The sequence below is a fragment of the Glycine max genome, chromosome 1 (genome assembly GCF_000004515.6).
Source record: "Glycine max cultivar Williams 82 chromosome 1, Glycine_max_v4.0, whole genome shotgun sequence".
Taxonomy (NCBI): domain Eukaryota; kingdom Viridiplantae; phylum Streptophyta; class Magnoliopsida; order Fabales; family Fabaceae; genus Glycine; species Glycine max.
This window is the reverse complement of record NC_016088.4, coordinates 74,338-92,409: the sequence shown is the minus strand read 5'-3', so window position 1 is coordinate 92,409 and position 18,072 is coordinate 74,338. Positions and strand designations below refer to the sequence as shown.

At 32.5% G+C, this 18,072-nt stretch overlaps 1 protein-coding gene and 1 long non-coding RNA gene across 7 annotated transcripts; both read left to right on the top strand.

Annotated features, from left to right (window-relative positions):
- The first annotated feature begins 14,681 nt into the window (after nucleotides 1-14,681).
- Nucleotides 14,682-16,109, top strand: LOC106794262 (protein PHYLLO, chloroplastic). 6 transcript variants are annotated; one of them, XM_041015558.1, is made up of 4 exons: nucleotides 14,682-15,226; nucleotides 15,296-15,412; nucleotides 15,793-15,854; nucleotides 16,024-16,103. In XM_041015558.1, the coding sequence occupies exons 1-2, from the start codon at nucleotides 14,710-14,712 to the stop codon at nucleotides 15,298-15,300; spliced, it is 522 nt and encodes a 173-aa protein (XP_040871492.1). In that variant the 5' UTR covers nucleotides 14,682-14,709; the 3' UTR covers nucleotides 15,301-15,412; nucleotides 15,793-15,854; nucleotides 16,024-16,103. The 6 variants fall into 6 exon arrangements, with proteins under 6 accessions (XP_040871492.1, XP_040871495.1, XP_040871497.1 ...); XM_041015553.1 differs by having other exon boundaries at nucleotides 14,683-15,226; nucleotides 15,296-15,419; nucleotides 16,024-16,109; XM_041015557.1 differs by having other exon boundaries at nucleotides 14,683-15,226; nucleotides 15,296-15,419; nucleotides 16,009-16,026.
- Nucleotides 16,110-17,208: 1,099 nt separating this feature from the next.
- LOC121174904 (uncharacterized) lies at nucleotides 17,209-17,955 on the top strand. The gene is made up of 2 exons (XR_005891596.1): nucleotides 17,209-17,658; nucleotides 17,728-17,955. It is a non-coding gene; the product is annotated as an uncharacterized lncRNA (long non-coding RNA).
- Nucleotides 17,956-18,072: the final 117 nt, after the last annotated feature.

The following is an 18,072-nucleotide window of genomic DNA, read 5'->3' as shown; positions in this document are numbered from 1 at the left end:
GTTGCTCCTACGTATGTTGAGTAATCGAGTGTGCTACAGATAAAATGAATTTTTAATTATTATCTTCCCTTGAGAACATAAATTATGTTTGTTATATTTTTGTTTATTTAGGGGGAAAAGAAAGCAATATTTTTAGAAAATAGAAGAAATTTTATGTTTTTTTTTTAGTTTTTTAGGTCAACAAGGTGTTTGCTGTTGCTCCTACGTATGCTGAGATGCAATGAGAAAATGAGACTTACGTAGTTTTTTTTATAGAAAAAGAGCTTGTGTGTCGAGTTAATTATTTTATTATTATTATTATTATTATTATTATTATTTTGGAAAGATTTTGATTTTGTGGTAAACTTTGTGAATTCAAGCAAGTCGAAGACCAAGCATGACATTCACAAAATTTACTCACACTTTATTGAAACACTGCCAAGCAAGTCAGAGACCCATCATGGAGTCTGTGAAACGTGAAAAGGGAGAATTAAGTGTTCATTTATGTGAGAATTTTACTCCTTTTAGAAAAGACTTTAGTTTTGGGGTAGATTTTATAAAATCAAGCAAGTCGGAGACCCAACATGGAGTAAAAAGAGCATAAGCGTGTACTAAAGAATGCTAATGCGGATTTTCAAAAATAAATAAATAATTGAAGTAGTGCTAGGAAATCAAATAAATAAAATGAGAATAAAGATGAATAGAATAGAAGTGGAAAGTAAACTTAGTAATTAAGAATGCAGGATTGAAACATGGGGAAAAAGATGAATAACGAGATATTACAATACATTATTAATTAAACAAACTAACTAGGCAATGGTAAAAAGAAAAATACATTGAAGGATAAAATAAACGATATAGACAATAAAGAAATAAAATAAAATAAATAGCTATCCACTAATATTTATAATTATTTTTACTTTCTTTTTATGTCAAAGCCAAAGGGTTAACTTAGACTTAGTCAACACTGATGGGATGTTGACATGGCGGGTTTAATCACCCTCCTAAGTGGCAAGGGTGCATATATAAAGGAGGGGAGGGGGGGGGGGTAAAACCATCAACATTTATTTTATTCCAGACTTCACAAAAATAACGCACTAAGCCCAACATTGAAGAAGGTGCATGTGTTAAAAAAGTGAATGTAGATAGTGGTTTTCATTTTATTTCAGACTTTAATAAGGGGCAGGGCCAACAGAAAATGGAGGTGTATATATAAAAAATGAGTTGTAAAAAGTAATATTCTTCTTGTTTTTATGGTTATGGTTGGAATTGGGTCAGGCAACCAGACCCAACCACAATTAGGCAACAGGGTTGGAAAAACCCTATGTGCCTCAACCCTAAAACGTCGCAGAAAAGGTGGAAACCACCACGGAGGGTGGCACGCCTCCACGAATGGTGGCACACCTCCTCGGCACCACTGGTGCAGGGCCAACGGTGCAAGGCAGCCATAGGGATGGCAGAGGCAATGAAAACTTAAAACGAAATGCAACAACAAAAGGAAAATATTGATTCAATCCACGGAAACCTCGCTAACAGCCAAAGTGCCCACCGACGGGAATGGACAGAATGAAGTAGTAGATCAAGAAAAGAAAGAAAGAATGGGGAAGAGAGGAAAGGGAGAGGAAAACGTGAGAGGGTGAGGGAATGAGAGATTACTTGGTGACCCCTATCTCTTCTTTGACGGCGTCTTCAAATGGCGTGACATAATTGGTCCATTTTCGTCCTCAGGATCCGTGCGCCCTCTATGTCATTAATGCAAAGACTTTCCTCTTTTATGCATTGTGTTCCTTCCTCTTGACCAAATGGGCTCTCCTCGAGAGCCCAATAGGTCACATAGTCTGTCTTTTTTATTTATTTTTTTCGTTTTCTACTATTTTTTTTGTTTTTTTCTCTCTTTTTTATTTTTTATTATTATATTTTTTTATGTTTTCTCCTTTTCTATTTTTTTGGACCCAGACATAATTAGGGTCTAACAACTGCATCTCTTTACTTATCTTTTAATGAATGTAAAAGATAAGTAAAGACAAAGACACTAATTATGTTTGGATGATTCCTCGAAAGCTCACAACATGAGAATGAAGAATATTTGAAAAAAAAAAGAATTTGGTGTACCAACAAAATAAAGAACTTGAGTTCAACGACAAGACAAGGAAACGAGTCTCATGAAACAAAAAGCATAGGACTTTGAGTTCTATGAAACATAAAGACAAAGGACATTGAGTCTTATGAAAACATAAAGTAGAGAACATTGAGTCCTATAAAAACATAAAGACAGAGAATGTTGATTCCTACGAAACATAGAGACAGAGGATGTTGATTCTTATGAAAACATAAAGATAGAGGACGTTGAGTCCTATGAAAATATAAAGTATAGGACGTTGAGTCCTACGAAACCATAAAGTTAGAAGACGTTAAGTCCTATGAAAACATAAAGACCGAGGACGTTGAATCCAACAAAACATAAAGATAGGGGACTTTGAGGTCTACGAAACCATAAAGGCAGAGGAAGTTAAGTATTATGAAAACATAAAGACAGGATGTTGAGTCCTATTAAACATAAAGACAGAGGACATTAAGTACTATGAAAACATAAAGACAAAGGACATTGAGTACTATGAAAACATAAAGACAGAGGACGTAGAGTCCTATGAAAACATAAAGACGGAGGATGTTGAGTCCTATGAAACATAAAGAGAGAGGACGTTGATTCTTATGAAAATATAAAGACAAAGGACGTTGAGTCCTACAAAAACATAAAGACAACAGATGTCGACTCCTATGAAACTAAAAAGACAAAGGATATTGAGTCCTATGAAACTAAGAGACAAAGGACGTTGACTCCTGTAAAACATAAATGAGAGAACGTTGAGTCCTATGAAACTAAAAAAACAAAGGACGTTGAGTCCCGTGAAACATAAAGGTGAGGACATTGAGTCCTATGAAACTAAAAACAAAGGATGTTGAGTCCTCTAAAACATAAAGGCAAGGATGCTGAGTCCTATGAAACTAAAAAGCAAGGGACGTTAAGTCCTGTGAAACATAAAGGCAAGGACTTTGAGTCCTATGAAACTAAAAAGGAAAGGATGTTGAGTCCTGTGAAACATAAAGACGAGGACGTTGAGTCCTATGAATCTAAAAAGCAAAGGAGATTGAATCTTGTGAATCATAAAGGTGAGGATGTTGAGTCATATGAAACTAAAAGCTAAGGACGTTGAGTCCTATGAAACATGAAGGCGAGGACATTGAGTCCTACGAAATTAAAATGCAAAGGACGTTGAGTCCTGCGAAACATAAAGGCGAGAAGGTTGAGTCCTATGAGACATGCCAATAGGTACTAGTACCTAAGGGCTCAACCTTATAAGAAAGCAAAAGGTTGACTCTTTAAAAGGGATACTCATCCCAAACTCGAAAGATATGACTTGGATTTTGCAAACTAGCATGTAAAGAGAAATCTATGAACTTATAGGTTGATATGAAGTATATGAGTTTTGGAATGCATTATGATGAATGAAAATATGCATGCAAACTACGGCCTTAAATGCAGTAAGTGTAGGCATTGTACCCATCAATGCAATGCTAAAGGTTTTGAATCATGAAAGTTGTGCAATGCTCATGAAATTCTTTCTCTCTTATTATACATTGTTTTTTGTTGTTGTGCAAAACACATATTGATTGCCTCTTTCTAAAGGATGTGATAATTCATGCAACCTCATCCTATCTTTTGCGAATATCTTGATAGGACTCCCTTAGAGTGTATGTTTTGTTTCATTTAATCACTTGACAATTTTGGGTGACGACAATGGAGCCATTTGACATGTAATCAATCAACTAAAATATTGATCCTAGGGTCATCCCTTCGTTTTTTGTTTAAATACTTCGATTATTCTCCATAACAAGGAAATATAAGGCTTTCGGACTGATCGCGTGCACCATTGAAAGATGGCAATAGATTGTTACACTTTGGTATATGACCAAGTGAAACTTTTCTGATCCACATGGGCTTTATTGGGCTTGTAACATGGTCAGGGGCTAAGAGGGCTATGAAAGGAAGGATCAGAAAGGCTCAAAGAGTGTTTAAGGGTTATATTGAGCAAGAACCTTGAGAGCCTTGCTTGTACTTTTATTCATTTCAACTTTTTAGGTTAGGCTCTACTTCATTTTTCTTATACATTAATCATCATTGCACTTTTATGCATTCCTTGTAAAATTTGGAGGTCTTTGTCTCCTTTTTCTTTTCTCGCCTTTGGCGGATTTACTTTTTGTTTTTTTTTCATTGTTGCTGACCCTAGAGCTTAGTGATTCCTACTTAGGGTTTTCGCTTTTTTTTAAAAGAAAAAATTATACTTTGGCTCGAAGGGGGTGGCAAAGGATAAATTAGTGTTTAGGATAAAGAAACACAATATTGTGTCATTTCAAGTCCTAACTAAAGACTCTTATAGTTTGAATTTTGGGATAGAACTTCTAATAAACATGCTCCTGATTGTTTTCTTTTATTATTTCTTTTTTTTTCATATATGTATACCCTAACTTTTTCCTAGACTGCCCTTTTCGGGTTTTCAACCTACTGGGTGAGGACCTTTTATCTGCCTTTAGGTTTGTTTGAAGCTCGTACATGGTGCCTGTCGTTGCCCTAGTGTAGGGTTCAGAGGTATCTGTTGCTATCGTTTTTGACATCTTTGTAGCAAGAAGAAATGAAAGAAACCGTGTAGATTCTGGAAAAAGAATTTTCAAGGACGAGAAATATTTAAAGAATTTTCAATTGACAAATTAAGTCAAATGACTCTTACTCTTTAGAAAATTTTTAAGAAAGACAAAACTTTTAGGAAAGTTAAAATGAGGTCGCATGAATGTTTGTACTTATTATTTATTGATTTGAAACATAATCAATCAAATGCTTATTCAATTTTACTTGTTGCTTACGGCACCACCACCAAACATGTAGAACATGCCATTTCTGATTGGCCAGATTTGGAGATCAACTTTAGCGCACAGAAGTTCGATAATTGTGCAATGCAAATGACAACATTTCGTGCTAGTCTCTGTATGTCACTATTATCTTTTGAATGATCTTCTTGATATTCTAATTGACGACCTCAATTGCATCATTCATCTTGGGCCAATAAGGTGTCGAATCATGGTGTTGGATCTTGAAATCCTCACAAAACTCTTTCATCACCTTGTTCATGCTCATCATTGTTGCCATCATAATTGTCATCTGCCCCTTCATGGCCTCCATATCGACCTTCATCTGCTCTTGTCACTCATTAGCTCTGTCTTGGCATGTGTCTGGTATAGGTGCCATAAAGCACGATCTTTCTTTCTTAGCACATTGATTTCTTTTTTATTTAAAGGAAATAATGTAATGAACAATGTGTAACAATGCAACAAAACAAATATGTATGAATTCATGTAAAAGATAAGTTTCTAAAGTATTGCGAGTTTTACACAGAAAGTTCAGTAGAACATAGGGTTGAATTAACTCAAATTTTCATTAAAACAATATCACATCATGTGAAGGTCAAAATACAATTGAAAATAAAACACAGACACATCTATAGTTCTTAATTATGTAAGTCATTAGCTCTATTTGTTGTCCCAAGTTTCACAAGTTGGCTACTTCCAAACTTTTGACCTTGACTTGGTAAAACCTTTTTCTTAAAAAACTGCACTTAGTTTGACCCCTTTTTTCAAAGAATGCAAATTTTGATCATCAATACTTCGACAATCTATATCAGGTATGATGAATGAGCAGGACATACTTATGCGATTCATGATAGATGTATTTATGAGATCGACACAAGATGCCCAAAAGACCCCCTTTTCATGCTATCAATGCATTATATACCATGTTCACATGATTTTCGATCATTTTCAGGAAAACAGACTATGTAACCCCAACATGGTTTGTTTATGGCTATCACCATGGTACCCAACGCATGTAACCAAGAACGCGGTGTGAACTTTTGCGCTTCAGTGTGAGTTTTCGGTAATGCAAAAGAAAATGCAATGCATCAACAACTATATGACAAAATCATGCATGAGTGAACATAACATGTGAAATGATGACAACATAATGTATGTAATTGTTTGAACAAAAAAAAAGGCTAAATGAATATGCATGGAAATACAATGACTTATGCAAATGCGATGCATGAATATGATAAATGATGAATGCAGAAATGATATGTCTATCATGATGCCATGAAGAGATGCAAGATGCGATCAAGGAAACAAGACAAGGTGAGTCTGCTCTGTGTCCTAATTTAGGAACCTACTAGAAAAGGTCTAAAAGTCCATTATCCAGTGACAACTTCCAAGGGTACTTTCACGTAACCTCACTGGACTCTAGAGATATCATTCTCTTAGGTAACAACACTACGTCGATAGGGACTACCAGCGGCAATGCATCACCAAAAAAGTTTAACTCTAGCTGATGTTTCACTATCATTAAACGAGTCGGAGACCCAACATGACCACAGATCGACCTCCACTCCCTATGACTCACACAGACCCAGTTATAAAGCCCAATATCTCAAAGTGTGTGCAAAAAAAGATAGGTGTTGTGTGTGAACGAAGTAGCCTATGAATTACCCAACCCCTCCTGCGAAACAACCAGAAAATTCTTAGGCAGTTACAACAAGTATAGGGTTACTTGACTATGTAGGGTTTAGGGGTATTTCAAAAATTAGGGGTTTAGGGTTACTTGACAAATTAGGGTTACTAGAAAAATTTGGGTTTATGTGTATTTGACTAATTAGGGTTTAAGTGTACTTGACTAAATAGGGTGTTGTGTTACTTAACTAATTAGAGATTATTGTTATTTGACAAATTACACTTTAGGGTTACTTTGCTAGTTATGGTTTAGGGGTATTTGATAGATTAGGGTTTAAGGCTACTTGACTGATTGGATTTTAATGGGTATTTGACAAATAAGGGTTTAGGGTTTCTTTACAAATAAGCTTTTAGGGGTATTTGACTAATGAGAGTTTATGGGTAGTTGAGTAATTAGGGTTTATTGTTACTTGACCAATTATGGTTTATGGGTATTTGAAAAATTAAGCTTTAGTGTTACTTGACCAATTAGGGTTTAGGATTATGAGACAATTTAGAGTTACTTGATTGATCACTGTTTAAGGGTATTTGAAAATTTGGGATTCATAGGTTACTTGACAAATTGGGGTTTATGGGTGTTTATCTAATTAGGGTTATGAATACTTGACTAATTAGGGTTTAGTTTTACTTGACCAATAATTAGGGGTTATGGGTACTTGAGTAAATAAGGTTTTGGGGTATTTGACAAATTATGATTTAGGGTTACTTGACAAAGTAGCAAATATGGGTATTTGACTAATTAATGTTCAAGGGTACTTGACTAATTAGGGTTACTTGACTAAGTAGGGTTTAGGGGTATTTCAAAAATTAGGGGTTTAGGGTTACTTGACAAATTGGGGTTTATGTGTATTTGACTAATTAGGGTTTAAGTGTACTTGACTAAATAGGGCATTGTGTTACTTAACTAATTAGAGATTATGGTTATTTGACAAATTACACTTTAGGGTTACTTTGCTAGTTATGGTTTAGGGGTATTTGATAGATTAGGGTTTAAGGCTACTTGACTGATTGGGTTTTAATGAGTATTTTGACAAATAAGGGTTTAGGGTTTCTTCACAAATAAGCTTTTAGGGGTATTTGTCTAATGAGGGTTTATGGGTAGTTGAGTAATTAGGGTTTAGTGTTACTTGACCAATTAGGGTTTAGGGTTATTTGACTAATTAGGGTTTATGGGTATTTGAAAAATTAAGCTTTAGTGTTACTTGACCAATGATGCTTTAGGATTATGAGACAAATTAGAGTTACTTGATTGATCACTGTTTATGGGTATTTGAAAATTTGGGATTCATAGGTTACTTGACATATTGGAGTTTATGGGTGTTTATAATTAGGGTTTAGTTTTACTTGACCAATTATGGTTTAGGGTTGTTTTACAAATTAGGGTTTATGGTTACATGACTAATTAGGGTTTAATTGTATTTGACAAATCAGAGTTTAGGTTTACTTGACTAGTTGGGGTTTAAGTGTATTTTACAAATTAGGGTTTATGGGTATTTCACTAATTAGGGTTATGGGTACTTGACTAATTAGGGTATACTGTTTGTTGACCAATTAGGGTTTATGACTATTTTAAAAGCTTAGGGTTTACGAATACTTCACCAATTAGGGTTTATGGGTATTTGACAACTTAGTGTTTAGGGTTTAGGGGTATTTGACAAATGAGGGTTTAGTGTTACTTGACCAATTAGGGTATAGGGTTATTTGAAAAATTAAGCTCACAGGACTAATTATGGTTTAGGGTTATTTGTGTGGTTTTGATAACAGGTACATCACTTGGCTTTGATAACACATGAATGAAATTTGTGTGGTTTTGTATTGTTGATTCTGGAAACTAATCAAGGAACTCTATTTGAAGAATAAGTAGGCACCAATAAAATTAAAGGAAAAGAAAAGGAGAAGGGAATAACCAACATAGTACTCAATTATTAAAGGGAAAGGAAACTGGTTTAAATTAAAATTGATGTGAAACAAATGTAGTTTGCAGAGGTTTATAGTATATGGTAATTGTACAACCTTTTTTTTAGCTTCCCTTCTTAAAACAAGAAGCTTCTCTAATTAACTTTTGTGAAAGCTCCTTTTGCGCTTTCTTCACTAAAAATTTACTATTATTTTCCAGGGTCTTTTTAGAATTATTTTTGGTTCAACTTCTGATTGTTGTGTGTCTCTAACTTATAGGTTAGAAGTAAATATAAAGCATACTCTCTGATCATAATCAACATCAATTGACAGACACTCAATTTCTTTTTTGTTGCTATCTTTATTGCAATGAAGAAAATGCTTTGTTTTATTTGATTGGTTCCTATTTTAACTGACTGCACATTTTTGGTAACTTGACAGTCGGTGCCTTTGTGATGTCGTGTCATTTTGATTTATTAATTTACCCATAAACTTAACTTTCTCATTTGAATATTTTTACAATGTTCACAATTCTTTAGCAGTTTTCTACTTACACACTAATCTGTTACTACTTAATGGCGTGTATATTTGTTTTTTTGGATTCTATGACGTTCAAATCATAGAAAAAGAAAGTCACAAATATCATTAATGTGTTCGACATAATTTAAAAAAAATGCAGAACATGGGTACTTAACCATAGTTGCAAGGGTTCAAACCATAGTTTTTTTGATTTTGTGTTTCTATTTTGAGGTGTTATTCCATGGAACTGGTGCACGATATTATTTTTCTTGCCTTCTTTGATGTTCAAACCATAGAAAAAGAGAGTCACAAATAACATTAAAGTGTTCAACATAATTTTAAAAACATGCAGAACATGGGTACTTAACCATAGTTGCAAGGGTTCAAATCATAGTTTTTTTTTTTTATTTTGTGCTTCTATTTTGAGGTGTTATTCCATGGAACTGGCGCATGATAAAATAATTTTTGGATTCTATGATGTTCAAATCATAGAAAAGTGAGTCAAAAATATCATTAATGTGTTCACTATAATTTTTAAAAAATGCAGAACATGGGTACTTAACCATAGTTGCAAGGGTTCAAATCATAATTTTTTTTTTATTTTGTGCTTCTATTTTGAAGTGTTATTCCATGGAACTGGTGCACGATATAATTTTTTTAGATTCTTTGACGTTCAATCCATAGAAAAAGCGAGTCACGAATATCATTAATGTGTTCAACATATTTTTTAAAAAAATGCAGAACAAGGATACTTAACCATAGTTGCAAGGGTTCATTTCATAGTTTTTTTGATTTTGTACTTCTATTTTGAGGTGTTATTCCATGGAACTGGTGCACGATATAATTTTTTTTGGATTCTTTGATCTTCAAACAATAGAAAAAGTGAGTCACAAATATCATTAATCCTTTAGACATAATTTTAAAAAAATACAGAACAAGGGTACTTAACTATAGTTGCAAGGGTTCAAATCCTATTTTTTTTGATTTTGTGCTTCTATTTTGCGGTGTTATTCCATGGAACTGCTGCACGATATAATTTTTTTTGGATTCTTTGACGTTCACACCATAGCAAAAGTGAGTCACAAATATCATTAATGTGTTCGACATAATTTTTAAAAAATACAGAACATGAGTACTTAACCATAGTTGCAGGAGTTCAAATTTTAGTTTTTTTTTTTATTTTGTGCTTCTATTTTGAGGTGTTATTCCATGAAACTGGTGCACAATATAATTTTTCTTGCCTTCTTTAACGTTCAACCCAAAGAAAAAGCGAGTCACGAATATCATTAATGTGTTCAACATAATTTTAAAAAAATGCAGAACATGGATACTTAACCATAGTTGCAAGGGTTCATATCATAGTTTTTTTTTATTTTGTGCTTCTATTTTGAGGTTTTATTCCATGGAACTGCTGCATGATATAATTTTTTTTGGATTCTTTGATGTTCACACCATAGAAAAAGTGAGTCACAAATATCATTAATGTGTTCGACATAATTTTAAAAAAATACAGGACGTGGGTACTTAACCATAGTTGCAGTAGTTCAAATTTTAGTTTTTTTTTATTTATATTTTGTGCTTGTATTTTGAGGTGTTATTCCATGAAACTGGTGCACGATATAATTTTTCTTGCATTCTTTGACGTTCAAACCAAAGAAAAAGCGAGTCACGAATATCATTAATGTGTTGAACATAATTTTAAAAAAATGCAGAACAAAAGTACTTAACCATAGTTGCAAGGGTTCAAATCATAGTTTTTTTGATTTTGTGCTTTTATTTTGAGGTGTTATTCCATGGAATTGGTGCACGATATAATTTTTTTTGAATTTTTTGACGTTCAAACCATAAAAAAAGTGAGTCACAAATATCATTAATCCTTTAGACATAATTTTAAAAAAATGGAGAACAAGGATACTTAACCATAGTTGCAAGGGTTCAAATCATAATTTTTTTGATTTTGTGCTTCTATTTGGAGGTGTTATTCCATGGAACTGCTGCACGATATAATTTTTTTTGGATTCTTTGACGTTCACACCATAGAAAAAGTGAGTCACAAATATCATTAATGTGTTCGACATAATTTTAAAAAGATACAGAACGTGGGTATTTAACCATAGTTGCAAGAGTTCAAATTTTCGTTTTTTTCTATTTTGTGCTTATATTTTGAGGTGTTATTCCATGAAACTGGTGCATGATATAATTTTTCTTGCCTTCTTTGACGTTCAAACCAAAGAAAAAGCGAGTCACGAATATCATTAATGTGTTCAACATAATTTTAAAAAAATGCAGAACATGGATACTTAACCATAGTTGCAAGGGTTCAAATCATAGTTTTTTTGATTTTGTGTTTCTATTTTGAGGTATTATTCCATGGAACTGGTGCACGATATAATTTTTTTTGGATTCTCTGACGTTCAAACCATAGAAAAAGTAAGTCACAAATATCATTAATCCTTTAGAAATAATTTAAAAAAAATGTAGAACAAGGGTACTTAACCATAGTTGCAATGGTTCAAATCATAATTTTTTTGATTTTGTGCTTCTATTTTGAGGTGTTATTCCATGGAACTGCTGCACAATATAATTTTTTTTTGGATTCTTTGATGTTCACAGCATTGAAAAAGTGAGTCACAAATATCATTAATGTGTTCGACATAATTTTAAAAAAATACAGAACATGGGTACTTAACCATAGTTGCAGGAGTTCAAATTTTAGTTTTTTTTATTTTGTGCTTCTATTTTGAGGTGTTATTCCATGAAACTGGTGCACAATATAATTTTTCTTTCCTTCTTTGACGTTCAAACCAAAGAAAAAGAGAGTCACGAATATCATTAATGTGTTCAACATAGTCTTAAAAAAATGCAGAACATGGGTACTTAACCATAGTTGCAAGGGTTCAAATCATAGTTTTTTTTTTTTTATTTTGTGTTTTTATTTTGAGTTGTTATTCAAAGGAACAGGTGCTCGATATAATTTTTTTGGATTGTATGACGATCAAACCATAGAAAAAGCGAGTCACAAATATCATTAATGTATTCGACATAATTTTTAAAAAATGCAGAACATGGGTACTTAACCATAGTTGCAAGGGTTCAAATCATAGTTTTTTAGATTTTTTGCTTCTATTTTGAGGTGTTATTCCATGGAACTGCTGGAAAATATAATTTTTTTTGAATTCTTTGACGTTCAAACCATAGAAAAAGCGAGTCGTAAATATCATTAATCCTTTAGACATAATTTTAAAAAAATGCAGAACCAGGGTACTTAACCATAGGTGCAAGGGTTCAAGTCATAGTTTTTCAATTGTGTTTCTATTTTGAGGTGTTATTCCATGGAACTGATGTACGATATAATTTTTTTTGGATTGTTTGATGTTCAAACCATGGAAAAAGAGAGTCATAAATATCATTAATGTGTTCAACATAATTTTAAAAAAATGCAAAACATAGGTACTTAACCATAGTTGCAAGGGTTCAAATCAGTTTTTTTTTTATTTTGTGCTTTTATTTTGTGTTATTCCATGGAACTGGTGCATGATATAATTTTTTTTTGGATTCTTTGACGTTCAAACCATATAAAAAGTGAGTCACAAATATCATTAATCCTTTAGACATAATTTTTTAAAAAATGGAGAACAAGGGTACTTAACCATAGTTGCAAGGATTCAAATCATAATTTTTTTGATTTTGTGCTTCTATTTTGAGGTGTTATTCCATGGAACTGCAGAACGATATAATTTTTTTTGGATTCTTTGACATTCACACCATAGAAAAAGCGAGTCACAAATATCATTAATGTATTCGACATAATTTAAAAAAAATGAAGAACATGGGTACTTAACCATAGTTGCAAGGGTTCAAATCATAGTTTTTTACATTTTGTGCTTCTATTTTGAGGTGTTATTTCATGGAACTGGTGCACGATATAATTTTTCTTGCTTTCTTTGACATTCAAACCATTTAAAAAGCGAGTCACAAATATCATTAATGTGTTCAACATAATTTTAAAAAATGCAGAACATGGGTACTTGGCCATAGTTACAAGAGTTCAAATCATAGTTTTTTAGATTTTGTGCTTCAATTTTGAGGTGTTATTCCATGAAACTGCTGTACGATATTTTTTTTTTTGATTCTTTGACGTTCAAACCATAGAAAATGAGAGTCACAAATATCCTTAATGTGTTCAACATAATTTAAAAAAAAATGCAGAACTTGGGTACTTAACCATAGTTGCAAGGGTTTAAATCATAGTTTTTTTGATTTTGTGCTTCTATTTTGAGGTGTTATTCCATGGAATTGATGCATGATATAATTTTTTTTTTGATTCTTTGACGTTCAAACCATAAAAAAAGCGAGTCACAAATATCGTTAATCCTTTAGACATAATTTTAAAAAAATGCAGAACAAGGGTACTTAACCATAGTTGTAAGGGTTTAAATGATAGTTTTTTTTTATTTTGTGCTCCTTTTTTGATGTGTTATTCCGTGGAACTGCTGCACGATATAATTTTTTTTGAATTCTTTGACGTTCAAACCATAGAAAAAGCGAATAACAAATATCATTAAATTTACGGTTTAGTTAGATAAATTATTATACATGATATATTAATTTTGTTAAATTATTATTTTAGGTTTTAGAATAATAGTGTTTAGTTATTATTAATTTACGAGTTAGTTACATAAATTATTATACATGTTAAATTAATTTTGTTAAATTATTATTTTGTGTTAGAATATTAGTGTTTAGTTGCAGCATGAACTGTTACTGTTCACTCCGGTGAAGCTGATACAAGAAAGGTTCATTCTCACCGTGGTGCATCTGTTACATCCAAGCAATCAATTGGTTCTTTGATTTTGACGTGTTTCTTAGAGTCATATTATCATAATTTTTTTTAAAAGTTTTTTTTTACGTTACATACCATCCAATGATTCTTTATTAATTAATAATTTTTATAGATGGCTACTGAAGAATCAATAATATTTAAAGTAAACTATATTAAAAATATATATAACATGTTTTAAATAATAAAACATTAAAATAAAATAATAATATATCAAATAAAATCATAAAAAATATACTAATAAAATCAACTTAATATTATTTAATATATATTTAAATATATATTTTTTAACTTTTTTATTTAAAATAAAAATAAATCCATAAAAAATATTAAATTTAAAAGAAAAAACAAATTTACAAAAAGAAAAAAAAGGTTAACATAATAAAAACATGTCTACAAATAGTAAAAAAGCATTTAAAAAATGAAAATTTATAACAAAATATGACTTCCGTTTTAAAAATATCCGACTTTAAAGTAAAAAAAAATAACATTTGTAAGTCATAAATATTTTTACGATTTCAGTTAGAAGTCCTCTAACACCTGATACGATTTACCTTTAAGTATTCTTTTAAAATATATTTCCGATTGGAATATTAATTTTTTTTACCCCTTAGTAAAAAAGCCCTTAAATAGACTCTTTTTCTTCTATTTTTGCTTAATGTCAATAATATAAGATGTTCAATTTTATAATTATGTTGGTAGTTTTCTTTTATATATAGATAGTGAATAAAAGGTAAATGTAATAATGATTATTTCTCTCCTATTGTTACCAATATCAATAATATAATGTAGAATCTTATAATTATGTTGGTGTTTTTATTTTATATATAGAGAGTGAGGGTTTCGTTTCATAACCGTTAGCCATGAATTTGGCGGTGTCGGCGTTGGGAGGGTGGAGGGTGTGCAATGGAGCAATGTTTTTGCTTGAGGGAGGCGGTAATGGTTTGGGAATGGGAAGTGGGAGAGTGTGCAGTCGGAGTCGGAGTGAGGTTAGTGGAGTCAGAGTCGGAGTGAGGCTGGATGGACCTGTGCCCCTAAAAGACGACGTTTTGGAAAAGGAAGTGGTTTTCGAGCAGTGCGTGACGCGGACTCTGTCTCCGGCGTTGACATTGGAGGAGGGACTTGAGAAACTGAAGGAGGCTCTCCAAATCTTGAATTCTCCTTCCCCTTCTTCCCCTACTGGATTCCTTAGGTTTCAGGTGGCGCTCCCTCCCAGTCCTAAGACCTTCACTTTGTTTTGCTCCCAACCCCACTCCTCCTCGGTCTTTCCTCTCATTTATGTTTCCAAGAACGATGCCGACTCTAAATCACTCTATGTCAATTTGGATGATAATGTGAGTCACCAGAAAGAAAGGTTCTTTTTGGTTTTTCATCCCTCAGGTAAAGGTTCAACAATCTTATTGCCATTACTTTAATAACTTTAAATACTAATTCTTTAGCCGCTCCCAGATTGAGTTAGATGAGCTGGAAAGTGTTTCCATTCTGTCAATGACCCTTGCATGGGATGAATTTTCCTTCTCTACTTTTCAAGAAGCCCATTATTCGCTTCAAGTTTCTCTAGACCAGGTGCCTGGTATGCCTTTTTGATATCTTTTCGGTTTTTGTTGTTTTATTTACCATCATTCCCTGCTTCTATCATTTTTCATGTAATTTGGAATATTTAAAGTTAAATGGTCAAATTCTTTTTTGTATCAGTTTTTACACCTTTGTGAATGAAAAAAGGGAATCTTTCATTATGGTTTGTTTGGGCCTTTCTCTTTGTTTCCTATAATCTAGAGGATCCTTTTCTTCTTGGGTTCTGAAAAAATAAAAACATCAACTCCCTCCTCTTTGATTTTTCTATGTGTTTCATTTTCCTCTCTCTTTGCTGCCTCTGTGGTTGGAGATACAACATGCTTGCAGTGTTTAGTTCGTAGCTTCTGAATTCTGATATTGATCACTTGCAGTGTTCATGCTGCCTCTGTAATGGAGCAGGTTAAAGAGTTCCATTAGAAGAGATGGTTTTGAGGTAGCTAGTGCTGACAAGATGGCTAAGTCATGCATGGTTTATTTTGAAATGCATTTATCCCTAAGGAAAAAAAAACTTACAAAAGCTTTTAATGGTAGTTATAGTATCTACAAGGAAACTTTTTGTAACCTGGTCTATTGCCTTTTTGTTTGAGTAACTGGACATGCAGGTACGATAATTGGAAATGAAGATATCAATAGTATTAGGTGGCCCGGTTCTGCATGGAGACGCCTCAAGGTAATCAGATTCTTTTCAAGTCTTTAGATTTAGTCACTTACACATGAAGACTTGTCAATTAGAAGCTCAAACCTAGGATTGGTTTGTTCTATATTTGTTTATGATTCTGTTTTGCATTGTACTAGTTCTGAGAATTTCTTAGTAGTTTGGTTTTAACTTTACCGAGGCAGCTACTTTGTTGTTGAATTTTTCTCACCGTGGTGCATCTGTTACATCCAAGCAATCAATTGGTTCTTTGATTTTGACGTGTTTCTTAGAGTCATATTATCATAATTTTTTTTAAAAGTTTTTTTTACGTTACATACCATCCAATGATTCTTTATTAATTAATAATTTTTATAGATGGCTACTGAAGAATCAATAATATTTAAAGTAAACTATATTAAAAATATATATAACATGTTTTAAATAATAAAACATTAAAATAAAATAATAATATATCAAATAAAATCATAAAAATATACTAATAAAATCAACTTAATATTATTTAATATATATTTAAATATATATTTTTTAACTTTTTTATTTAAAATAAAATAAATCCATAAAAAATATTAAATTTAAAAGAAAAAACAAATTTACAAAAAGAAAAAAAAGGTTAACATAATAAAAACATGTTACAAATAGTAAAAAAGCATTTAAAAAATGAAAATTTATAACAAATATGACTTCCGTTTTAAAAATATCGACTTTAAAGTAAAAAAAAAATAACATTTGTAAGTCATAAATATTTTTACGATTTCAGTTAGAAGTCCTCTAACACCTGATACGATTTACCTTTAAGTATTCTTTTAAAATATATTTCCGATTGGAATATTAATTTTTTTTACCCCTTAGTAAAAAAGCCCTTAAATAGACTCTTTTTCTTCTATTTTTGCTTAATGTCAATAATATAAGATGTTCAATTTTATAATTATGTTGGTAGTTTTCTTTTATATATAGATAGTGAATAAAAGGTAAATGTAATAATGATTATTTCTCTCCTATTGTTACCAATATCAATAATATAATGTAGAATCTTATAATTATGTTGGTGTTTTTATTTTATATATAGAGAGTGAGGGTTTCGTTTCATAACCGTTAGCCATGAATTTGGCGGTGTCGGCGTTGGGAGGGTGGAGGGTGTGCAATGGAGCAATGTTTTTGCTTGAGGGAGGCGGTAATGGTTGGGAATGGGAAGTGGGAGAGTGTGCAGTCGGAGCGGAGTGAGGTTAGTGGAGTCAGAGTCGGAGTGAGGCTGGATGGACCTGTGCCCCTAAAAGACGACGTTTTGGAAAAGGAAGTGGTTTTCGAGCAGTGCGTGACGCGGACTCTGTCTCCGGCGTTGACATTGGAGGAGGGACTTGAGAAACTGAAGGAGGCTCTCCAAATCTTGAATTATCCTTCCCCTTCTTCCCCTACTGTCCTAAGACCTTCACTTTGTTTTGCTCCCAACCCCACTCCTCCTCGGTCTTTCCTCTCATTTATGTATCCAAGAACGACGCCGACTCTAAATCACTCTATGTCAATTTGGATGATAATGTGAGTCACCAGAAAGAAAGGTTCTTTTTGGTTTTCCATACCTCAGGTAAAGGTTCAACAATCTTATTGCCATTACTTTAATAACTTTAAATACTAATTCTTTAGCCGCTCCCAGATTGAGTTAGATGAGCTGGAAAGTGTTTCCATTCTGTCAATGACCCTTGCATGGGATGAATTTTCCTTCTCTACTTTTCAAGAAGCCCATTATTCGCTTCAAGATTCTCTAGACCAGGTGCCTGACATGCCTTTTTGATATCTTTTCTGTTTTGTTGTTTTATTTACCATCATTCCCTGCTTCTATCATTTTTCATGTAATTTGGAATATTTAAAGTTAAATGGTCAATTCTTTTTTGTATCAGTTTTTACACCTTTGTGAATGAAAAAGGGAATCTTTCATTATGGTTTGGTTGGGCCTTTCTCTTTGTTTCCTATAATCTAGAGGATCCTTATCTCTTCTTGG

Excerpts from the sequence above, each read along its gene's own strand:
- LOC106794262 (XM_041015553.1), top strand. The coding sequence starts at position 14,710 with ATGAATTTGGCGGTGTCGGCGTTGGGAGGGTGGAGGGTGTGCAATGGA.